Source organism: Bos indicus x Bos taurus, chromosome 20 (genome assembly GCF_003369695.1).
Source record: "Bos indicus x Bos taurus breed Angus x Brahman F1 hybrid chromosome 20, Bos_hybrid_MaternalHap_v2.0, whole genome shotgun sequence".
Classification (NCBI taxonomy): Eukaryota; Metazoa; Chordata; class Mammalia; order Artiodactyla; family Bovidae; genus Bos; species Bos indicus x Bos taurus.
In genome coordinates this window covers 5,525,135-5,547,438 of record NC_040095.1, presented here as the reverse complement: position 1 = coordinate 5,547,438, position 22,304 = coordinate 5,525,135, and the positions used below count along the sequence as shown (strand labels likewise).

Below are 22,304 nucleotides of genomic sequence, written 5' to 3'. Positions count from 1 at the left end.
CCCTATAGTTGAAAGAGTTGCATACTGGGAATATTTAGGCAATTTAGAAGCAAAAGACTCCCCGAGTCCATTTGTCTAAGGACAAGAACTGCTTCTTCCAGTCTTAAGAATACTATGCTCCAAGTAAGAAGGAGTAGAAATTAAATTTTACACAATGGGATATATTTTAGTATTAGGTTCTAGGTATGTGGGTTCAATCCCTTGGTCGGGAAGATCCCCTGGAGAAGGAAATGGCAACCCACTCGAGTATTCTAGCTGGGAAATCCCATGGTCAGAGGAGTCTGGTGGGCTACCGACCACGGGGTCACAAAGAGTCAGTGACTAAACAACAAAAACAAAACCTTTAAAAGCTTGAAAATGCAGTCTAACATATAAATGACTAAAACACCACAGTACTCAATGGTCCACATGATTTATGGACCAACCCAAAGATAATATTTTCAATTCACATGCTGTAGAGAATATAATCCCAGAGGCCACATCCTGTGGTGTGAGGATATACGGAGGAACTGGAGGGTTAACATTCAAGAGAGACTTGTTAACCCAGATCCTCTTGCTGGCATGGCCAGAAATCGAGGCTCTTCACTGACAAAGACTCAAAACTGACCCTCTCAGATACTGACTTTCCCTGTTAAGTAAACATGTGTTCCCCTACTTTCATCAGACAGTTGGCCTTAAGCAGATGACTGAACACTGGGGTCGCGGGCTCAGGCCTCACACACACACTGAAGACCACAGACAAAAAGACCTCTGCAGGGCAGCATGTGAAGTAACTGTGCAGGCCAAAGACAACAACCACTGCCATTTAGGTGTCTGCATAAGCAAGGCACATCTGCCAGGAGCACTTACATGACCAACATCTTTTCATTTCAGTTTCTTCTGCTTTGGCCAAAGAATATGTTCCTAATATTTTTTAAATGTTATATTCCCAACCCTGGAAGCACAATCTACTTATGTTGAAAATAAATAAGTATATTAAAAGAAAGCTGAGTTAAAAGTTTTATTCATTCAACATCTCACATTACAAATATTTAAAAATTATACGCATACTGGTATAAATAGTCATTTGCAAACTATTTAATAACATTAATTTTCCACTAGCACTTCAACAAATGAACTCTTTTAAAAAAGGAACTGTGTTATATAACTTAAGAGTAGAACATACAAAAATAGGAACTTAACGTGAAAATGACTTTAATAAAAAATGAATTACCCTTATTTAAAATGCTATAATAAATACTACAACCTCCCCATACACAGTAAAAACTATATGGAAATTCAGCCAAGTAGTACAATTAACTGACATACTTAAATAACTTTTCCTTCTGATAATATGAGCAATACACTGGAAAAAAAACATTAGGGATTAGTAAAAACTAGACACCCACTTGCTAAAAGTTTCACTTCCAAAAAATATAACAAAAATCTGATGAAAATTATAAAAACTAATTATACTTTAAATTTTAAAAATATAAAAAATAAAACAGTTGAATACAATATTGTCCCAATTCTTACAATGCTATCAATCACAGTAGCTTTAAAATAAGATAATAAAATAAAGCAAATGACCAAAACCTCTTTTATTCCATTTTTAAAAATAATCTCAAATTTACATTAGTAGAAAGATTGATTTCTGATTCTTTTCTTTAGAAACACCAGCAAGAAAGAGGATTACTCTTAACAGTAGAAAATGACATTTTTAAATGTCTGCAATTAAAAACAAAGAATTACACTGCAAAGATCTTTCAAAAGTTTGAAATAAGTATTGCACATAACTTGAAGTTAACTTGCCACAATTCATCACATTCAAGTTTTAAATCACCTTTTAACAGAAGATTCAACTCTTCAAAACAAAAAGGGTGAATTATCAAGTCTTTCCAACAGCACTCTCATAAAATGCTAAATTCATTCACTGCAAGTTTTATTTTGCATTCTGCAGAGGTCTGTGTATGGAGAAGTATATATATTATACCAAAGCGTGGGGACCAGAAGGGGAAGGGAGAGGGTTCCTTTACATAGAAAATAATCAGAAACACTTTATTTTACATTGCAAAAATAACCATGTAATTACTCTGTAACTACATTGTAAGTACATGGCTGGTGCCATGCTAGTGCGCTAGAACTACATGCTTGGTAAATTGAAGTGATACCCTAAAATCTGTAAACTAATTACATGTTAATTATGTTTTGAGTTACATGGTAACTCCCAACTACAATCCCATGTAATCTGAAGGACATGTAATCAATAAAGTTCAGAGTAATAGATAATAATTGTTTATGCCCTGTAAATTGAAGTGTAACCAAATAATCTGTAAACACGCTTGTCACACAATCACAAGTAAATATTAGTAGAATAACAATTTCTTACATTAGTCATGCATACTAACATTACACACCTGTCCCACGGCAGGCTATTTTTTTTCTTTATATATAATTTAAAAGAGCAGACATCTCTGAATCAAACACTTAACATCAATTTATTAATATTAAAAATGGCTAAACATTCACCAAAAATGTCTGCATTATGAATAATTTTAAAAACTTAGTAAGAAGCTGTAGACAATTTTGTTATTTTAAATTTCTACCCTATGCTTATGCATTTAATTTTTTTTTTTAGGAACTACAGTGTTATCTGTCATTTTCATGCGAATTTTTTTTCATTAATTTGTTACTTTACATAGACTATCTCTTAAATTATAGGTACACCAATAGCTGGTGTTGGGGAAGGATGTTTAAGCAACATGCTTTCTCTTCTCTGCAGACTCTAAAATAGCATTGCCAGTGCACAACATTCATAATTTAAAATGTATGCAGAGCACTGAAATGTATAAAAAGCAGAATATAAGAAAATAAAATTTATTAAAATTATTTATATTAAAAAATGAAGTATATGAAGATCTCTCAGTAATAAAAGTACAAAAAGCTACTCTTTGCAATATGAAAAATTGAGGTATTGCATAAAGAGATATCCCGTCAGTGAAAAGTGTGCCTAAAAATGTTCACTGTTGGAAAAACAAGATATACAAAAGTAGTGCATAACAAATATACATTATGTGCATGACAAAATAAGTTAGCTACAAAAACACTGTACCGAAATTCAGCAGGTCATGTACAAAGGGAAAAATTATTATTCAAAGCTAGTTCTCAAACAGTGTTATTTCTTGTTAGCTCATCACACCTGTTTACTGAGTAGGAACAGCACGACAGCACACCCCAAGCCACCTACAAGCATTGAAAAGAATAAGAAGAGGCAAATGAGCATTCCAATTAGAATTATGTCACTCAGGAGAAAAGAAAAAGTCCCTGACCAGCTACACAAGAGCACCCTCCGTTCACATGACCGCTTTCAATATTTGCAGGGGATTCTTTAATAAGCAGCTCCCTTTCTTGTGTCTGACTGTTAGACAGCAAATGCCTCCATTTTGACCTTTGGAACTTAACAGGTATACAGTTCATTAAAGCCTGGATTAAAAATAAAGGATTGCTTTTCCTAAACATGATCAGTAGGGGTCATCAGTCAGGTGGTTTCACCGCAGTGCTAGGGCAAGTCTTTGGTTTTGAAGGATCCAAGATGGTACTGATAGGTAGCACAACTAGCAAGATTGCCATTAGATTTTTGTTTTTAATGTTTTGCACACTGATGATAATAATCCTTTTCATGGTGGATAGGGCATTTCATAAGAAAATGTCCATTAAAATAAAAGTTACTTCCAATGACCAGGGCTTCAAGAGACTATTTTTCAATTTACCCCTGAAGCATACTGTTCAACACATAATAACGCCTTTCAAAAGCTAGAGTTTTATTTATAATAAAGCATGCATTACTTGATGAAGTTGGCACTTCAAACACTGACTATGTCCCATGCTAAATTCTGAAACTGTAATGTTATTTTATTTTATAGGAAGAGTAAGATAAACATACGTACCTTTGCACAGATTTACACAGTTACTTAGTTCAACAGTGCAAAACACTTTGCAACTACTTTTTGTTTTCATTTTCTATGTTACAACTAAATTACAGGATATCCAAAGTAACTTTAAATCTAAAAGTAAGCCAATCAGGAGCCAATTTGAATATTGGTTTTGTCTTCCAGTTTTGGCTACACATGGTAGTCTAACAAAATCAAAAATGATATCCTTGAGGTATCTCTTGATCTGTTTGCTTGCTTTTTTTTAATGTCAAAATGGAGAGCAAAGGCTGACACCTGATGAGTGTTAGGAAATTAGGATATAGAGTTTATATATAACATCAAAAATAAAATTTATACATTTGTTCTTTAGGAGAGGAAATGCTAGTTTTCCCACCAGTTGTCGTTAACTCTAGCTTTGGTAGGTTTCCTGGGGCTGTGACCGGATAAGTAAAAGTTTAAAAATAAATAAGTGCACTCCCCTCAGAAATAAATGTACCCAACTTTTACATTCTAAATTTAAAAACCTGTTTAAAAGAAAATAAATCTAGCTCTGCCTACTTTACTTTTTTTTTCTGATGTGGTAGTAACTTTGAGGCACAATGAAATGATATTCTGCCTCTAAACCCTTAAAATTAGTTATAATGCTGCTTCAATCTTGCTCATGCATTTGTGTTTGCTTTAACATGCTCTTTCCTGTTAATAATTGTTAACTTCCTCCACTGCTGTTGAAAGAACAGAAAGGGGATGGGAAAAAAAGGCAAAAAAGATGAAAGAAAAGAAAGAGAAAGGCAAAAGCACTTCCCTGGGGGAAACCCCGCATCAGGAGAGACTGATAGTGTTATTGTTACGTGGTTATTTTAATAAAAGTATTCTTATCTGTTATATTATCAACAATAATTTAATTAAAAACCCAAAATACTCTATTGTTTCATTTTTCTTTTAATAATTCTCTCTCTCCTCTAAGAAAATGCTGCAGGAAGTTTGGATCCTCTTAGTCTCCAGCGAAACAAGAGAATGAAACTTCCATGCAACATGATGGCAATACAAAAAAGGAGTTCATACATCTTGTTTTCAGTGACACGGGAATCTACAAAACACCTATATTATAGGTCATTCTCTCTTTTAGACTACTGTTAAGTTACAGACTGCACAAAAGGACATGCCAGCGTGAAGAGGTTGAGGAAGGGGGCAGAATTAACAGAAGAGTGCACTTATTCTGAGGCCTGAAAATGAGCACTGTAGTTATCCTTTAGTTCCAGCGGAATGAAATATGTCGAGGACGGTCACCACCTTCCTTCACCAGGGGCTTGTGGAATTCCCTGCCAGCACGAGAATGAATAGCAGCCCAGCAATATTCACAGTAATACTGCAGACAGGTAACATTAGCACAGAAAAATGGAGCAAATTTTCCCCCACAACGGGCCCCCTGACATTCATCACACAGCTGATCATCCAAGACATATGGCTTAACTTCCACCTGCAATCAAAAATAAAAGAAAGGCGTTGAACACTTCTCAGTGAATGGACCTAGCAACTCAGACTGTGTGTGTACATTTCCATCCACTGTCTGAATGAATCTGTGCCAAGGTGTCCAAAAGGAAGGGTCAATAACTACTCTACTGAAATTAAATTATCATCTTTTAAGCAACTAGCAAGTTTTTTATGCCCATTATTTTACATTTTTGTCTTATTAATTAAAGAGTTTTCAAATGAAAGACAAGGTTCCAGCATAAATTTAAAAGTGAAGCCAACTTAATGTTTAAGAACATTACAAGGTTAAACCCACGGGAGAGTTTTCATAGACACAAACCATCACTTTAATTAGTGGATCTGGATTCTCGTCATACGTGGAATTATAATTTGCACAAGACCAACTAAGAGATTCCCAGAGCCACAAAATACCACTTCAATGTACAAATCAGAGGGAAGCTGCCTGACTTCTACACCGTAAGCCTCTGAGCTGTAAGAAGGTCATGGTTTCTATTTACAGTGTACACATCTTGGGTTATAATCACAAACCTCCAACTCCAGGAAAACAAGACACAGCCATAGTACTCATAATCTAAAACCTTGCTTTGTTCTTTGTCAGGAAGAATGGTTTACTTCAGTCTAAAAGTCAGAGGTAAATTTATAAAACTGGGTCTGTTCCAGTGTTCAATAGGCCGATCTGTCATTTGAGCCTCTCAAGCATTAAAAATAACCTGGCTCTTAATTCTCCAGTGAGAAAAAGAGTTGGTTATTTTTAGTCTTGGAGAGACTCACGATTGAAACTCCCTTACACCAGGCTATCACTACCACTGCTGCCATCCATTTCTGACAAGGAATCCTGATGAAGGCAGACCATGAACAAAAAGAGGAGTGACACGGAAGGCCCGAAGAGCAGATGCAACAAGAAGATTAGGCTTCTGGCCCCGAGGCCATTCCATAACATCTACAGTGTGGCAAGAAAACTGGCCAAAGAACTGGAGATCCTAGCGGAATACAAATTAAGTCTGAATTTCTAATGGCTAAACTTACAACTCCTAAACTGATGATGGAATGAAGCAATGAGGTGGGAGACACTGTTTACTCAAATGTACATATTTTTTAGTCCAAATAAAAATCAAGGAGGTATGTTAATACATACAGCAACTAATCCTGCCCCCTTCCTCCATGTTTATTAACAGATCTATACCTTTCCCTTTAACATGTTCACAGTATGATGACCACTAGGATGAGAAATTTTCAGCTACCACTTATGTGGAATGTACATGAAATGGAACATAAGCAGTAAACGTAAACCACTGCTGCTGCTGCTGCTGCTGTTGCTAAGTCGCTTCAGTCGTGTCCGACTCTGTGCAACCCTATGGACGGCAGCCCACCAGGCTCCTCTGTCCACAGGATTCTCCAGACAAGAATACTGGAGTGGGTTGCCATTTCCTTCTCCCATGTAAACCACTAGTGACTGACAGTTTTTACGTACTAAATTGAGAAAGTCACAATATGGTCAATCACTAAAGACTTTTGAGCATAGGGCTTTGGAGCGCTGGATATCTCAGTCAGCCCTAACCAAAGTACCAGTCTGGCATGAAATAAGGAGCTGACACCAGAATGAAAATCAACGCACTGCTTTCTTCAAGAAGGTCTTTCTGTGAAAAAGTCTCAACTGAACTAAACACTGTGCTCCCTAGTGCAGTGGATTTTTATCTCAACACAAACTCACAGCAAACCATTTACCGACAAGCAGTCGATTCACAGGCCACACTCCGTCCACCAGAACATAAACCCATGAGTACAGAGACTTCTTACCCTAGGCACTAAAGTATTTGTTGAATGAATGAAACACAAAGCTAAGAAATTTGTGAATGCAAAGAAGACATATAGGGAACACAGAGTCTCAAATACAATACATTAAAAAACAGAAGAGTTCTCTCTGAGGTTTTCTCCAGCTTTCTGATGCAGAGGATAAACACAACAAAGAGGAATTTAAAGTATGAAAATAATTCTAATGAACTCCCACCAAATTTCAGGTGGTAAAAGAGATTACAAATGGAAGAGATTACAAATTACTCCATTCTGAGTTCTTCTAATTAATCTGTTATAATGAAATATTATTTCTTAGACACAGTCCTTGAAGTGAATTATTCAATCATTTGTTACATAGTGAATAGGAAAATAGGGCTTGTTGAGGTATTCTTGATATCCCAGGTTTAAAAAAAAAAAAGGTGAGGAGATGTCAAAGGCATTCAAGTCTATATACTTAATATAATGAAGTACAAAGGATCTGTTAAATATTTATTGAGTGACTAACTGAGTAAATGAATGGATGGAGGTGATAGCTTAGGAAAGATGAAGTAGACTCAAGCAAAGTGACTTTAGTATTTTGTTAGGCTACTCAGAACACTAAGAGATGAAAAAAATCCACAGGAAATTCTTAGACACGCTCTAGAACTTGCATCTAGTGGACCCAATGGGCGGAAGTCAGCTGTCACTTCACTGTCATGTAAAATTCACCCATTCCGAGCTTGGCAATGACACGGAGGGCCCTTCTGAGAACTCCCCAGAATGCAGTCCAGGACTTACCCGTTTATCTATCTCTCCATGCTGCAGCTGCACGAAGCGCGCACTGATAGCAGCTATGTAACTCTGTTGATTAGAGAATGCGACTCGCCCAGCTCCTTTGGGGTATTTCAGCTCAGGGTCGGTATCAATCCCAGCATAGCACACACCTCCGTACAGCCGGTCCATTATCATGGCGAGCTCCACTACATATGGAAGGAGTAGAGAGGACATTTGAGACCAGGAAACATCATTTTGCTCACCAAAGGTTTCATCGAAAGAAGCTCATCTATTCATCATTATAGTAATTATTAAAATGAAACTAGTTATTATAATCAGTTGTCCGTTGTGTTCATTTTAATCTACTGTGACTAAGGACAGGGACTCTGCTGAGTGTTTCACATATAATCTAAACAACCGTATGACGTACGTAGTGATTTCCTGGAGAAACTGAGGCACAGAGAGGATGATCAACCTACGCAAGGTCATGGCAAGTAAAGTGGTTGTGCTGGACTCGGTACCCTGGTCTATCTGCTCCATACCACAATGCCACCGTAAATTTACCAGTTAACAATGTAATGCTTAATAATCATTTAACACTAGAAAGCTAACTGGTAGACTCTCTGGGAGTCCTTTGAGAAGATTTCCATTAAAACCCTTTACCTTTCCCTATAGTCTAGCTATTTGCCAAATTTAAATTTGAAATAATAAATGAATCTTATTCTCCACGAAATGTTACAACTTTGAAATGGCATTCTTGTTCATTTTATGTTCTTCATCTCTCTGATAATATTAAAACTCATATTATTTGAAGTTAAGGATGAAATTTCTTCTGTGAGTACTGCTCTAAAAACATGATGCACTGCTGAGAACCTTGTTGTAAAGTTCAGTGCTCAGTAAGTAGCTGTTGAGCACATGGGGTCATGGGAACAAACAGTGAACATCTCGATACCTAGCCCGTCCCGGAAGGGCTTTCTCTCTTGGATGATGATGACAGTGATGAGCATGAGCATGACGGGACCCTGCACTAAGCACCGGGCATCTGCTACCTCATTTAATCCTCAGAACAACTCTACATAAAGGACATACTTTTAATTCCATTTGACAGATGAGGAAACTGAGAATTAGAGAAATCAATTTGTCCAAAGTTACTCAGCTGTTAAACTGGAACAGAACACATGAATTCAAGCTAAGACACTTGGAGTCCAGGACTCTCACTATTAAGACATTAACTCAAATGTTTATGGAAAACTTATCCTAAAAAAATCTTTATAAGCTATTTCTTATGCTAAAGGATAAACAGAGTTTTTGTTGCTCTGTTGAATCATACCAGCTCGCAATGGTCGGGGAACACCACCAACAAATATAGTTTTTCGTGGGTCAAGAGGCTGTGAACCATCCATCACGAAGTCACTGTCACTGAGATTCCAAGGTCGAATCTGTACCTAGGGAGTGTGCAAACCAAAGTGTCTCGGTCTCAACACAGGCAATTTATGTGGAAATCAAGTTTACAATTATTACAGAATATTTTACTTTACAAAGCTGTAATTTATATAATTAAAAATCAATAAAACTGGAAAACCAAAGAAGATCTAAAAGCATATCCCAACACTTCATTTAATTTTTAAAAGTAATCTAACCAAGGCTGGAAAGTTCAATTTAATTGCCTATTATAAACCAAACTGCTTAACAGTAATACGACCTTAATTATCTGTAAGTTAATTAACAATTTTACAGCTTATTTGGGCTTCTATCCTACCCAACCCCTCAGCAGCCATATAATTTAAATTTAGCATGGTATTTGATGTTGATTAGTATACAGTGCTAAGAAACTAGGGTTGTGTGTCCAAACCTATGTCCAGGAAATGCAAACTACTCCTGATATTAACAAATCTAGTGCATTGTAAAGCATTTCAAAATAAAAATATGGATACCTACAGTAAATGTTTTATGATAAAACACTTCAGTGTGTCCATTAAAACTAACCAATACTCTGGTTTCTCTTCAGGTCATATAAATCTTTTGCCTTTTTCAACACCAAGAATCAAGTACCTCTATTTAACTGTTTGCATTTATATAACCGTTACAAATGCCCACACCAAAGGCTAAGGGGTTAACATCAGGGTATTCTCAACAGGTATACCAACCAGGTCCCAAGGCCCAAAGTTTTCAAAATTAAATACCTATGGGGACCAGCAGGGGACAAAAAAGTCAAATAGAAAGAGTCTAGCCACACAGAAAATTGGGGACAACCCCAAGACACCAAGAGGAGCTCCACAAATTACTGCTTGAGCTAAGCCTACTGGAGCCTCCATCCCAAAATGGACCCTACCACTAGGTACTGGTCAAGGGATAAAAGATTGTGGTTTGTCAGATTTGTCAAAATAGGCCAATTGCTATTGCTACTATTCCTAAAGACTGTGTGAGCATGTGCTCAAGTCATATCCAACTCTGTGACCCCATGGACAGTAGGCTGTCAGGCTCCTCTGTCCATGGCATTTTCTAGGCAAGAATACTGGAGTGGGTTGCCATTTCCTCCTCCAGGGGATCTTCCCAAAAGACTAAATTTTATAATAAAAACTCTTTCAAAAAGAAACAACATGTAATGTACATTTACGTATATACATAATTTATTTTATTAATACTTGGCAAGAGTACCATAGGCAGCAAGTTATTTGTATAACATAACTTGCTGCATATGGTACTGGGTAAAATCTTGACCAAAGAGAGGAAGGAGAAAGACAGGTATATTTGTGATTCTGAGTTCTATTATTCAGAGGAAATTCAGCTACTTTATATTTATCAAATGCATACTAGATGACATCTTTTAATAGAAAGATTCACCAATACTTTAGTTAACCAAAAACTCAATGTCAGAATAATGTGCACAAATATATAGAATGTCAAGGTTAGGAAAATGACAACAACAAAACTTTTTCATTTTGATTCTACTTACAAATGTTTCAATTAACAGATACATTAAGATGTCTGTGTATTTTTCAGGAAAAATGAACAGAGGCAAAAATGAGAAGCTATTTTCATACTAGACTGCACTTACTGGCTTGTCCTTGATAGTGGGACTTGATACACACAGGTAGAGTTTTCCATCTTCTTCAATACACGCATCAATGAGAGCCTGAACAGAGCTTTCATCTTGAAATAGCAGGAATGCATAGCCTAATAAAAACAATTTTGAAAGACTTTTATTTTTCCCATTTTTTTCATAATTCTTCAAGTGAAAGGAAGCATAAAAGTAAGGAAAAGGTTAGAAAAAAATTAAACAAATAAACAAAAACCCCTAAAACTTAATCTCACCCAAAGTCTGACAGTATCAACATTAAGTTCAATTTGGTATTATCTTGAAACCTCTTTTAGAGTAAAATCAAATTTGAATTAAAAGTATATATTAAGTAGAAATTTTAAAAACACATTTGGGAAAATGTTAGTTTAGCAACAAACAGTTGTACACTGAAGGCAAACACTTATGAAAAAAATATAAGGATAAACTACACATGTATTTGAATCCTTAGAAATTACCTTTAGGAGGAAAATAGGATTTGCTCTCTGCTTTATGAGGCCAATCCACAATCAAAGGGCCAAAGCGACGAAAACTGGCTGTGATCTCATCTAATGAACAACAAACCAAAAAAGTAGATGTAAATATTCTTATGACCATTTTGGGAAACAGTTTAGAAAAAACAGTCTCAAATCTACTATTTACAAGAACAGTACACCAAGAACCCCTGCATCTCTTCATCTGGATCCCCCCACTGTTAACATCTGTGCATTTGTCTTCCCCCTCTTCCCTTTTCTCCTTCTACTGATGCACGAGTCTACCAACTGGTCTACCATCTTTTTCTGATGTGATGCTCTAGTACCACAAAATACAACTACTGGTACCTGCTCAAAGCAAGGTCACTCCCTTATGTACCAACATACAACTCCCCTCCAATAAGGAAATCAACAGTGATACAACATTCTCCCAATTCACAGACTCCATCCAAATTTTTAACTGTCACAGTAATACTTCTCTTTTCCTTTCTGATCCAGAATCCTATCTAGAACCATGCTACATTTAGATGTCATGTTCTGAGGGTATCTATTTTTTTCAGTTTACAATAGTTCTTCATTCTTTCCTGTCTTTTCTATAACTGATAGCTTCAAAATATACAGGTCATTCCTTCTGTAGGATGGCTCTCAACCTAGGTCTGTACTTGTTTCCTCATGACCTATGTATTCCAACCAGGAATACTATCATAATGATGCTATGTCATCCTGTCCTTTCACAAGATGTGTTAATCTTGATCTGCTAGTCGAGTTGATAAGTGTCTGTATTTTTCCACCAAAAGGAAACCATTTCCCTTTGGATATGATCAATATTTTGTGGGGGAATACTGTGTTAACCATCAATATCCTGTTCCCTCATTAGGCCTGGCATTTACTGAAGATTCCTGCCTATATCAACTACCACAATGATAACTGCCAAATGCTGGTTATCTATTTCTATCAACCCTTCTACATTTACTAGTTAGTATAATTCAGTAAGGAAGAGTGTTCCCCTCTCCTCCATTTATTTAGTCATGCATTTATTTATATCAGTGTGGACCTATTTTATTCAATGGACTATAACCTGATTCTGGAGAAGGAAGTGGCACCCCACTCCAGTACTCTTGCCTGGAAAATCCCATGGACAGAGGAGCCTGGTAGGCTACAGTCTATGGCGTCGCAAAGAGTCAGACACGACTGAGCGACTTCACGTTCCCTTTTCACTTTCATGCACTGGAGAAGGAAATGGCAACCCACTCCAGTGTTCTTGCCTGGAGGATCCCAGGGACAGGGGAGCCTGGTGGGCTGCCGTCTATGGGGTTGCACAGAGTTGGACACGACTGACGCGACTCAGAAGCAGCAGCAGCAGAACTTGATTCTCTTTCATTTATTCAGTTTGTCCTCAAAACTGCCCCTGATTCAGCCAGTGGAGGGGTTCCTGTGTCCTTTGACTTACCCCCTCCCCCCATCATTCTTCAAGTGCTTCCATACTATCTGACCCAAGAAGATACCCCAGGCTTTCATCTTGTTCTTTCTCTGCCCTAGCCCCAGAATCAGCCTTTTTCCCCCTCCAAGATATCCTGGTTCCTTTCAGTGACAAAAGATACTTAGAAACTCCGATTTGGGTATTCCCTATAGTCATTGTTAGTGGGTATTTATTATTTCTAAGTCTTCTCAGAGGACAAAGCTAGGAAATACATGAACATACACAGACATATTTATAACTGTTTCTGTATCTGTGTACATTTATAAAAATGAGTTCATATTGGTACTTGTAAGTCCATTCCAACATCTCATGTCATCTTCTAGCCTTTCCCCTTCTCCTGTTTGTAAATTCCCTTCTTACTATGAGAAACCAAGCTCTCACTATCCTCAATTTTTTGCTTCCTTGATCAACGTAGCCCATCTTTCAGCGAGCTGCCCTGGCAGACTCCTCTGCCCTCCACCTCTGCACATAGCCCGTGCTGCCCTGATCTACTGGTCCCACACACACTGCTGCCACGGCCTCGGCACAGGCCCCTCCACGTGTATGTCTATGACACACCTCCACTTGGCACCCTCTTCCTGCTCACCAACCATCCTCCTTGGACATCAACAACTCTGAGTCTTACAAGGAAGGAAAAGGAAGGGGACATGGGATGGACAAGGAAGACTTAATCATATTTTACTATTAATGTAAATGACACCAGTCATGCTGTACTATATATGTGGACAATCAATGAACAGACTTTGCTGCTAAGTCACTTCATAGGAAAATAAATTTCCAAGGAACTTCTAAGAAAGAGTAGGTGAGCTGTGCAGAGAAGATCTGGGAGTAGGGTGGGACAGGGGAACAAAGAAGAGAGATGAGAAGCATTTTGAAATTCCAGTCTGCTAGGACTGTTTTCCCCTCCTCCAGATTGTGATGAAGTTGTCTGTATGAACTGCTACAGTGCCTGTGTCTACATTCAGCCCTGTGAGACCACTAAATAAGGGAGTGATATCAGTGTAACCTAGACATACTGGGTTCACAAATGACTCTTTGTAAGCAAGGTGGGCCAGCCTAGTAGGAGAACCATAATCTTTAGCAGAAGGGAAAAAGCCTCCAGCCTATGTGATGTGCAGGCAGGAACCTCCTCAGCTCTATTACAAGAAAATTAAAATGAGCACAGCAAGCAAGGCTCTCTAGTCAGAGGTGTCCCTGCAAGCTTTCAGGGCTAGCTCCCGAGAATTTGCACTCCTCAGGGCCCAGAGGTCCACTTTCATCTATGTCGTCTCCAAGCTCGGAAGCCAGAATTTCTGCTCTATTGGTTTTGTGCTTTTCAATATTCTTTGAGGCAGCCTCTAGTAGGTCATATAGTAAGCTACTTGCCTAACTGTCCAAGTTATTTTTCAAAGTATTAATTCTCTTTTTGTTAGTGCTTCTGGTACAAAATTCATTAGGTTCTAAGTGATCTGCCTCTAGCCCCATCTGCCCCATAAACTCTGTGATTCTTAGCATATAATTCTACAGAACATAGTATTTTTCATAAATACATATTTCACATTTTAATATAAAGGCCTGTCCACCTAAACTGCTACTGACTTATCGACATATGTGGTATGAGGCTAAAACAGGATGACTAACACAATCCCCATTAATTCTGCTCAGTTTAAACCACTTCCTGTGATGATTTCTTGGCAATTTTCCAAAAAGATATAGGCTATCTGGGCAAGAGGAGAAGTTTATCCTAAGCAACGTCAGATAAAATTCAGTCTTCTTTTTTTTGTATAAAGCATATAGTTTCCTCACTGAAGTCCATCCAGGGCTCAAAAGTGTTAAGGATTTGACCTCTAAAGGGTCATAAAACCTAGAATCCATTATACTAAGGAAAGTGAGGATTCCAGCTAGAGAATGAGGAGGCTGCATCTGGGAGCTTACTGGACAACACCATGATGAACTGTTTAGCCCCAGATGAACACTCTGAACAGAAGATACGCTTTCTGAGGAGAGAATGGAGACTGAGTCAGCCTGGCCTGAAATCTCAGCACAGCTTCCTTCAGGACACTTTATTAAAGATTAAAAAATAAAATTCTGGTGTTTATTTCAATCTTTGGTTGTTTGGAAGCCATTTTGCCTCAACCTTCCAAAAGACTGAGCATTTTAAGGAAAATGTAGTGTCACAGTAAATTAAATCTCAATCTAAATGGGACATTATTAAACCTCATTATTAGACCTTGTAGGTTTTTAGAGAAAACTTTTCTATCCTCCATAACGTTTCTATTTCCATTCAGGAAACCAAGACAAAATAGATAAGGGAAAAAAGCAAGCAAGGATATATGGTTGCTATATGGTCTGCTACTTTGATTTCTGTCAGGGTCACTTAGACCCACAGTTAAATGAAATACTTCTGGATAACTAGTTCTCTGTCTTTTTGCACGATTGGCTTCTTATTCAGCCATCAGAGCTCAAGTATTACATCTGCAAAGAGGATTTATTTAGCCAACAAATATCACAAGTCTCTCTTTTGAGATTTTGACTATCACATCAATCTGCTTTCTTTTCAGGACTTATTCACTAATATTTTCACACTTATCTCCCTTCGCCCACTAGAATATCAACTCTTGTGTGAGCAGGGGCTTTCTTTCACAATCTTATTTACTAAATAATCCTAAGTACAGTGCACAGCATTCAGAAAGCATTTGATGAGTGAAAAAATATTCAGAAAATGACACAATTCTTCAAGATTCCCTACAACTCTAGTTATATTTTTCAAAAATTCAGACTTAATCTAAGATTTTAAACTTTTAAACAATTAACTATACACTATATAGTCCATGGAATTCTCCAGGCCAAACTACTGGAGTAAGTAGCCTTTCCCTTCTCCAGGGGCTCTTCCCAACCCAGGGGTCGAACCCAGGTCTCCTGCATTGAGGCAGATTCTTTACTAGCTGAGCCACAAGGAAAGCCCAAGAATACTGGAGTGGGTAGCCTAATCCTTTCTCCAGAGGGTCTTCCTGACCCAAAAATTGAACTGGGGTCTCCTGTGTTGCAGGCAGATTCTTTACCAACTGAGCTATGAGGGAAGCAGCAGTCATAAAAGGTAGGAAATAGGAAAATGTATAACTGAATTTAGCCAAGGCAGGACACACAGACAGTGCACTTAGCAGCTGTTTGCCCACAACAGAATCCTAGAGTTTTCCAAATAGGGTTTACGCTCTTTGATTTAGTCCAACCACTTGCCTCAGCTAGTTTCCAAAGTCCTACTCCCCTTCCTTTCGAGAACTGATTTTATACACTGTACTAGGAAGACAGGACAAGGGAACGATGTAATCACAACTGAACACCTGGAGCCAGATAATATTAGTATTATACTAACAGCAACATTACCTATGCATTACCTACTATGTGCCAGTCTGGGCACTGTGCTATGAACAGCTCTTTCTAAACATACCTTCATCAATGTCAGGAGGCAAGCCACCCACAAACACCTTGCGAGAGTATCGCTCCACTCTTTCTCCATTCTGGTGAGTGAAGCAGTGAGGCGAACCCAGACCACTGTGAAGAGGCTGATCCCCACGGCCATCATCCAAGAATCCATCTTCCATTGGAAATAGCGAGGACTGACCTGGAAGAGAAAGCAGGAAGAAAAAAAAAAAAGCTAACAGAAAATGCTCCTTGCCACTGATTATCTTAGACAAGAAACAAGGGAAACAGCAGATCCAGTATCGCTGCTGCTTTTGTATTTCTCACTGAATAATAAATCACTTAGATATGCTCTTGAATTTCCATCACCTTAAGGTCCCAACTGAGTCAGAGAGAAAGTACATGGTTAAATAGAGGGCTGCTCAACCATCCCACTGGGATCCAGAAACTTGAGAGAGGTGAAATGGAAGTACAGTAGAAGAGAGCAGTCTTTTGAAAGGCGTTGGCAGAGACTGCACTGCCTTGGCAGGGCCCCATGGCCACTGGCAATCTAGATACATACACTAAGTATTAAATTTGACCATCAGATGCTAGACGACTTAAATTTCTTTAAGACATCATACAATATAGCCTGCCCAATTTCCTTTAAGACCACCCCTAAAATGAACAAGTTGATTTTTAAAGTAAGCACTTATCTTGGTTTACCTTAACTAATGGAAGGTCATGAAAACCCATTTATGCTGTTTCCTAACTTCACTGGCTACTCTGACAGAATTTAAGATTTTTAGGTATGCTGAAGATAAATTTTCTTTTAGTTGAGTAATCATCAGCTGGTAAAGGTAGTATCTAATTCTAAAAACTAGTCATTAAATTTGCTGTTAGAAAATCCTATTATATAGAACATAAAAGCAGAAAAGATCAGAGATGCCAGTTGTGGTTAATATTCTTGCCATACTTACCTGCCAGCAAAATACAAACTTATAAATCATAAGCAAAACAGAGAGCTACAAAGAACTGTAGAATCTCTCAAAAACTGTTTTGTCACTTTTCAGGCTGCCAATTTACTTCTAGGTTCTGCATAAGGAATTTGTTAATGGATCCTGCAGAAATATATCTTAAGTGCTCTTCCTTCACTGAAACATTCCAATGTCTTTCTGTCACACCTGCCTTCCTTAACAGTATATTTATTACGAATTTACCCTATAAAATCACAGTTCAAAAGTTATATAATAAAGATAAAAAATGACTCTAAAATTGGATGTTATTTCTGGATTTTCAAAAGTCACTTTTATTTTAAAGCTACCTTATTTAACTGACTTTCTTATAAAAAGGCAAAACTAATACAGGAGGCAAAAATAAAGTTTATTCACGTACCTCTAAGAAATGATTCTTCAAAAAATTCTCTAAAATGTCTAGAGCTTTCCCCCCTAATGTTTGAAATTTATAGGATTAGGTGTCTACTTAATCTAATTTTAAACAAAACACAGAACTATGCTTAGTAATAAATAAATAAATTTAAAAATCTGAAAGTTGATATAAGGTATTCAAGCATAACTTGTACCTCCAATATAATCAGGTGTTTTGAGACTAGTTATACCATATTTTCCTTTTTAAATATTCTTAATTTTATTCTAAGATATTCCTTTCAGAAAGGAAAACAGAGAAACAAATCTTCAGATATAAATGAGTTTGAAATTATTTCAATTCAAATCCAAATCCTACCATTCCAACTCCCTCAAATTAGAATGTCTATGATGCTAACTATAACACATAAAGTATATATCGATCACAGCTACATATCACTCCCCCTCCCCGCTTCCCAATAAGGGTTAGAAATTGAGCAAACTTGGGTCCTCTCCAAATACAACTGATACATTCAAAAGTTAGAAATAATAATGTTACCTCTCCTCCGCCCATATGTCCTTGCTGCATGTCAAATGAGAAAACAAAAAAACAAAAAAAAAACCTTTCAAACATTGTCAAAAGAATCAACTGTGATTTCATCTACCAGCTTAAGAAACTGAAAAAACAAAACAAAACAAAAAAACTGGCTATATTCCTTGTTTCCTGGTAAATATCTCAAAAAAATATGGAATTTTGATGCCGAGAGGTCAATGCATTCTTTAAGTTCTTCAAGGACACTGTAAAAATCTATCGAGCATTACTTGTATTAAGGGGAAGCCTTCTGCTGTAACTGTCACCCAAGGTCCAAACTAGTATGAAACTAAAGGAGTATATAACATAGTTTAAATCAAGTTCCACCATATTGATCTTAATTTCTCTCAGAATTTCCTGCTAACTAGCCATTTAATTCGTGACTTATTTTTTTAATCACGACAGGATAAACAGCAATTCTGTACTATTTCTCAATTATTCCCTAATGAAGAAACTTATAACAAATGAAATCTTTAGGCAATTTATAAACTTCCTTTTAGCCAGTTTCTTGTCCCTAATTAAATCTTCCACCATGGCCCAGAAGTTGAAAAGTATTAAAAAGTTTGGCATTTTATCATGAAGTAGATTCCAACTAAGAAGAGAAGAAAAAGAATACAAAATAATATAGACATATGACTATAAGTATATATCTGAATACTTGGAAAATGGCAGCATAAATTTCAAATCAGGAAACTTGAGAAAATGTTTTCCTCAAATGAACTGAACTTGTATGTGTAGTTACTCTTAATTCCATTCAACATACACTTCCTGAATGCGTGACCTTGCTAAGCACTATAACACACTGCTCTGACTGCAGGGAACTTATAGGCTATTCAGCCAGATAAGCAAATAATGATAATCTGACTATTACAGCAATAAGCCTGTTAAGTGTTAGGTGCAATGGGAGCAGAGGAGGAGGAGAAACTGGTTCTGATTAAAGAGTCAGAGAGGAGTGGGTATGGCTCTGAGATAGATCTTAAAGGTAAAATAGAGAAAGGGCACTGCAGACCTGGCAATGGCACTTAGGGGTGCTATAATACTCAGGGAAAGATGCCCAGAACAGAAGCATATGGAACAAGTGAGGTCTTGGCTAGAGAGAAAATTTAAACAGGAAGCTGGGATAGGTTTTCCAGTTAGAAACTGTTTAAGAGATCATTATATAAACTGGTCAAGGTTTTCACTCTTAGCTCTCTAGATAAATGCTAAGTACAACTCAGTTATAACTGAGTTACAAATATAACTTAGAAGTACCATGTGCCTATTTTCCAAAATGAAATCATGTCTCATACTAAAATAATTTCTAACATTATTAGATAATATTGAATTTCACCAAAGTACTTGGACAAATGGATTAAAACCAATAAAATCTCCCTCTGCAGTTAGGTTTTTCACTTTAGTAATTCTTAAATTTGGGGTGAGGGTGGAGGTATTTTCTTCCTTAGTGAACTTGACAGAGGTTAGGAAGAGAAAGATATCACAGAAGTAGATGTTTGTTTAAGAATATTCTATTCATATGACTACTTCAAAGACAATGGAGTTTGGGGAAACGAATAATTTGAAAATCTTGGTTCTGTCAATCTTAAAAAGTTGATTGATACTGCTTGGATTTCTGAGAAAACAGTTATTTGAAAAAGAGTAGGCATTTAGAAGCTACAAAATTAACATTAAAAATTCTCACAGGCATGTTGCGTGCTAAGTTGTTTCAGTTGAATCCAACATTTTGGAACCGCGTGGACTGTAGCCCACCAGACTCCTCTGTCCATGGGATTTTCCAGGCAGGAATACTGGAGTGGGTTGCCATTTCCTTCTCCAGGGGATCTTCCTGACCCAGGGACCGAACCCATGTCTCTTACGTCTCCTGCATTGACAGGCGGGTTCCTTACCACTGGCCCCACCTGGGAAGTCCAAATAGTTTTCACTATTTCAAAAGTAAGTTTCAAGTAAAGCCTATACATCAAAAGCAAAAATTGAAGAATCTTAAAGTCTTCAAATGTATACTTTCAAACTTTCATTCTATACTACAAAATTAAGCTGGTTAACACAAAAGAATTCACTATTAAATTCAGAGATTAAATGCCAAAAACTATTTAGAAACATTTTCCCACATTTAGGATACAGGCATATAATGCTTAAAGCAACAAAAACTGCCCAATTAAATAAGCAAATCAATATAAACTAGTACCAAAAAATAAAAACAATGACATTCTGGAGCAAAGAAAATAAGAATGCTTAAATTTTTTATTTCCAATGATATACATTATTTTAATATATATTTGGATGTATGATATATATACATATTTGTGTACTTTCCTATATGTATATATAGGAAATCATAAGCGTATACTTCAATGAACTTTCCATAACATAAACACACCTATGTAACCAGAACTCAGGTATGAAAGGAACGGTAAGTGATGCCACTTCCTCTATGTATGAAAGAGATACTAAAGCATTGTTTTCTCACTAGTTTCAAATTACACTTGGTGCAAACAGTATTATGATGAAATGCTTGTAACACATATCTTCATCAGTTTCCTGAGGAAAATGTCAGACAGATTTCCAATCTCAAGACTATCAAGCATTGCACATTATTTGACACTTTACAAACACTAGAGGTAGTGGCAGTTTAAAAAATCACTTAAATAGAACAGTCTTTTGGACTCTGTAGGAGAGGGAGAGGGTGGGATGATTTGAGAGAATGGCATTGAAACATGTATAATATCATATAAGAAACGAATCACCAGTCTAGGTTCGATGCAGGATACAGGATGCTTGGGGCTGGTGCACTTGGATGACCGAGAGGGATGGTACGGGGAGGGAGGTGGGAGGAGGGTTCAGGATGGGGAACACGTGTACACCTGTGGCGGATTCATGTTGATGTATGGCAAAACCAATACAATACTGTAAAGTAATTAGCCTCCAATTAAAATAAATAAATTTAAATTAAAAAAAACAATGTTTAAAGAAACCTGTATTTTGGAAAACTTCTAGCTAAGTCAGCAGAAATAAACTCTGCTTAGAATTTTCCTGTAATTACCAAAGAATATGCACTGTTAAGACTTCCCTGACAGCTCAGCTAGTAAAAAATCCACCAGCAATGCAGGAGACCCGGGTTCGATCCCTGCGTTTGGAAGATCCCCTGGAGAAGGGAAAGGCTACCCACTCCAGTATTCTGGTCTGGAGAATCCCATGGAAAGAGAAGCCTGGCGATCTACAATCCATGGGGTCCAAAAGAGCTGGACACGACTGAGTGACTGGGCACAGCACAGCATATACACTGTTAGTTTTTAAAAGATCTATGTTAGTATTGAATAAAACCCTCTGGTTCCCATGAGAGTTAAGGTGAATACTATTTATATGTTTATCATTTATATTACTTGGTTTGATCTATATAATTTGCTGTTCAGTACTAAAATAATTCAAGAATGTTCTAAATGGGCTGGAAACATTATAGCTATAAATTTTTATAACTTTTGGGTGAATATTGCTATTAGATGTATTGATAAATACATTATTTCCAAAATATCTTTACAAGATTGCTTACAAATGCCCTATATTCATCAGTAAATTTTCTCTAGTAAAATATTTCAGTAGTCTGGCATTCTAGACTTGCAAAAATGTACAGAAAGACTCTTATGAGGTCTTTTTCAACACACATTTATTTATATATATATATATAATAAAAATGAAAATATTTATCTCTTAAAAAGTATCTTTTTCTTAATTGGTTGTAACATTTGTTAGAAAAGGAACAAATTAGATATAATAGTGGTATATTTACAAAATATATCACAAAAAATAGTTATTTTAAAAATATGGTACATATTCATGTGCTGATACTAAACATCTCTAAAATGTAGCTTGCATGAGGTACCTAAGTGTATATTGTATGATTCTTATTGTGTGAACTTAACAATAAAGGAAATAGAAATAGATACATGGGAATGTACTCAAATATTTTTTCTAGAAACAACCACAAGAACCTTTGG

The 22,304-nt window shown here is 36.8% G+C and overlaps 1 protein-coding gene across 4 annotated transcripts in view; it reads right to left on the bottom strand.

Annotated features, from left to right (window-relative positions):
• Positions 1–986: 986 nt before the first annotated feature.
• Positions 987–22,304, bottom strand: part of CPEB4 (cytoplasmic polyadenylation element binding protein 4) — a 72,495-nt gene continuing 51,177 nt past the window's right edge. For 2 of the 4 annotated variants that reach the window (XM_027520492.1, XM_027520493.1), the window contains 7 exons: positions 18,283–18,306; positions 16,409–16,582; positions 11,487–11,576; positions 11,008–11,126; positions 9,280–9,394; positions 7,974–8,155; positions 987–5,388 (listed from right to left, as the gene is read on the bottom strand). In XM_027520492.1, the coding sequence (XP_027376293.1) occupies positions 5,161–5,388; positions 7,974–8,155; positions 9,280–9,394; positions 11,008–11,126; positions 11,487–11,576; positions 16,409–16,582; positions 18,283–18,306 (932 nt within the window). In that variant the 3' untranslated portion in view covers positions 987–5,160. The remainder of the gene's footprint in view (positions 5,389–7,973; positions 8,156–9,279; positions 9,395–11,007; positions 11,127–11,486; positions 11,577–16,408; positions 16,583–18,282; positions 18,307–22,304) is intronic. The other 2 variants (XM_027520496.1, XM_027520495.1) reach the window with 1 other exon arrangement.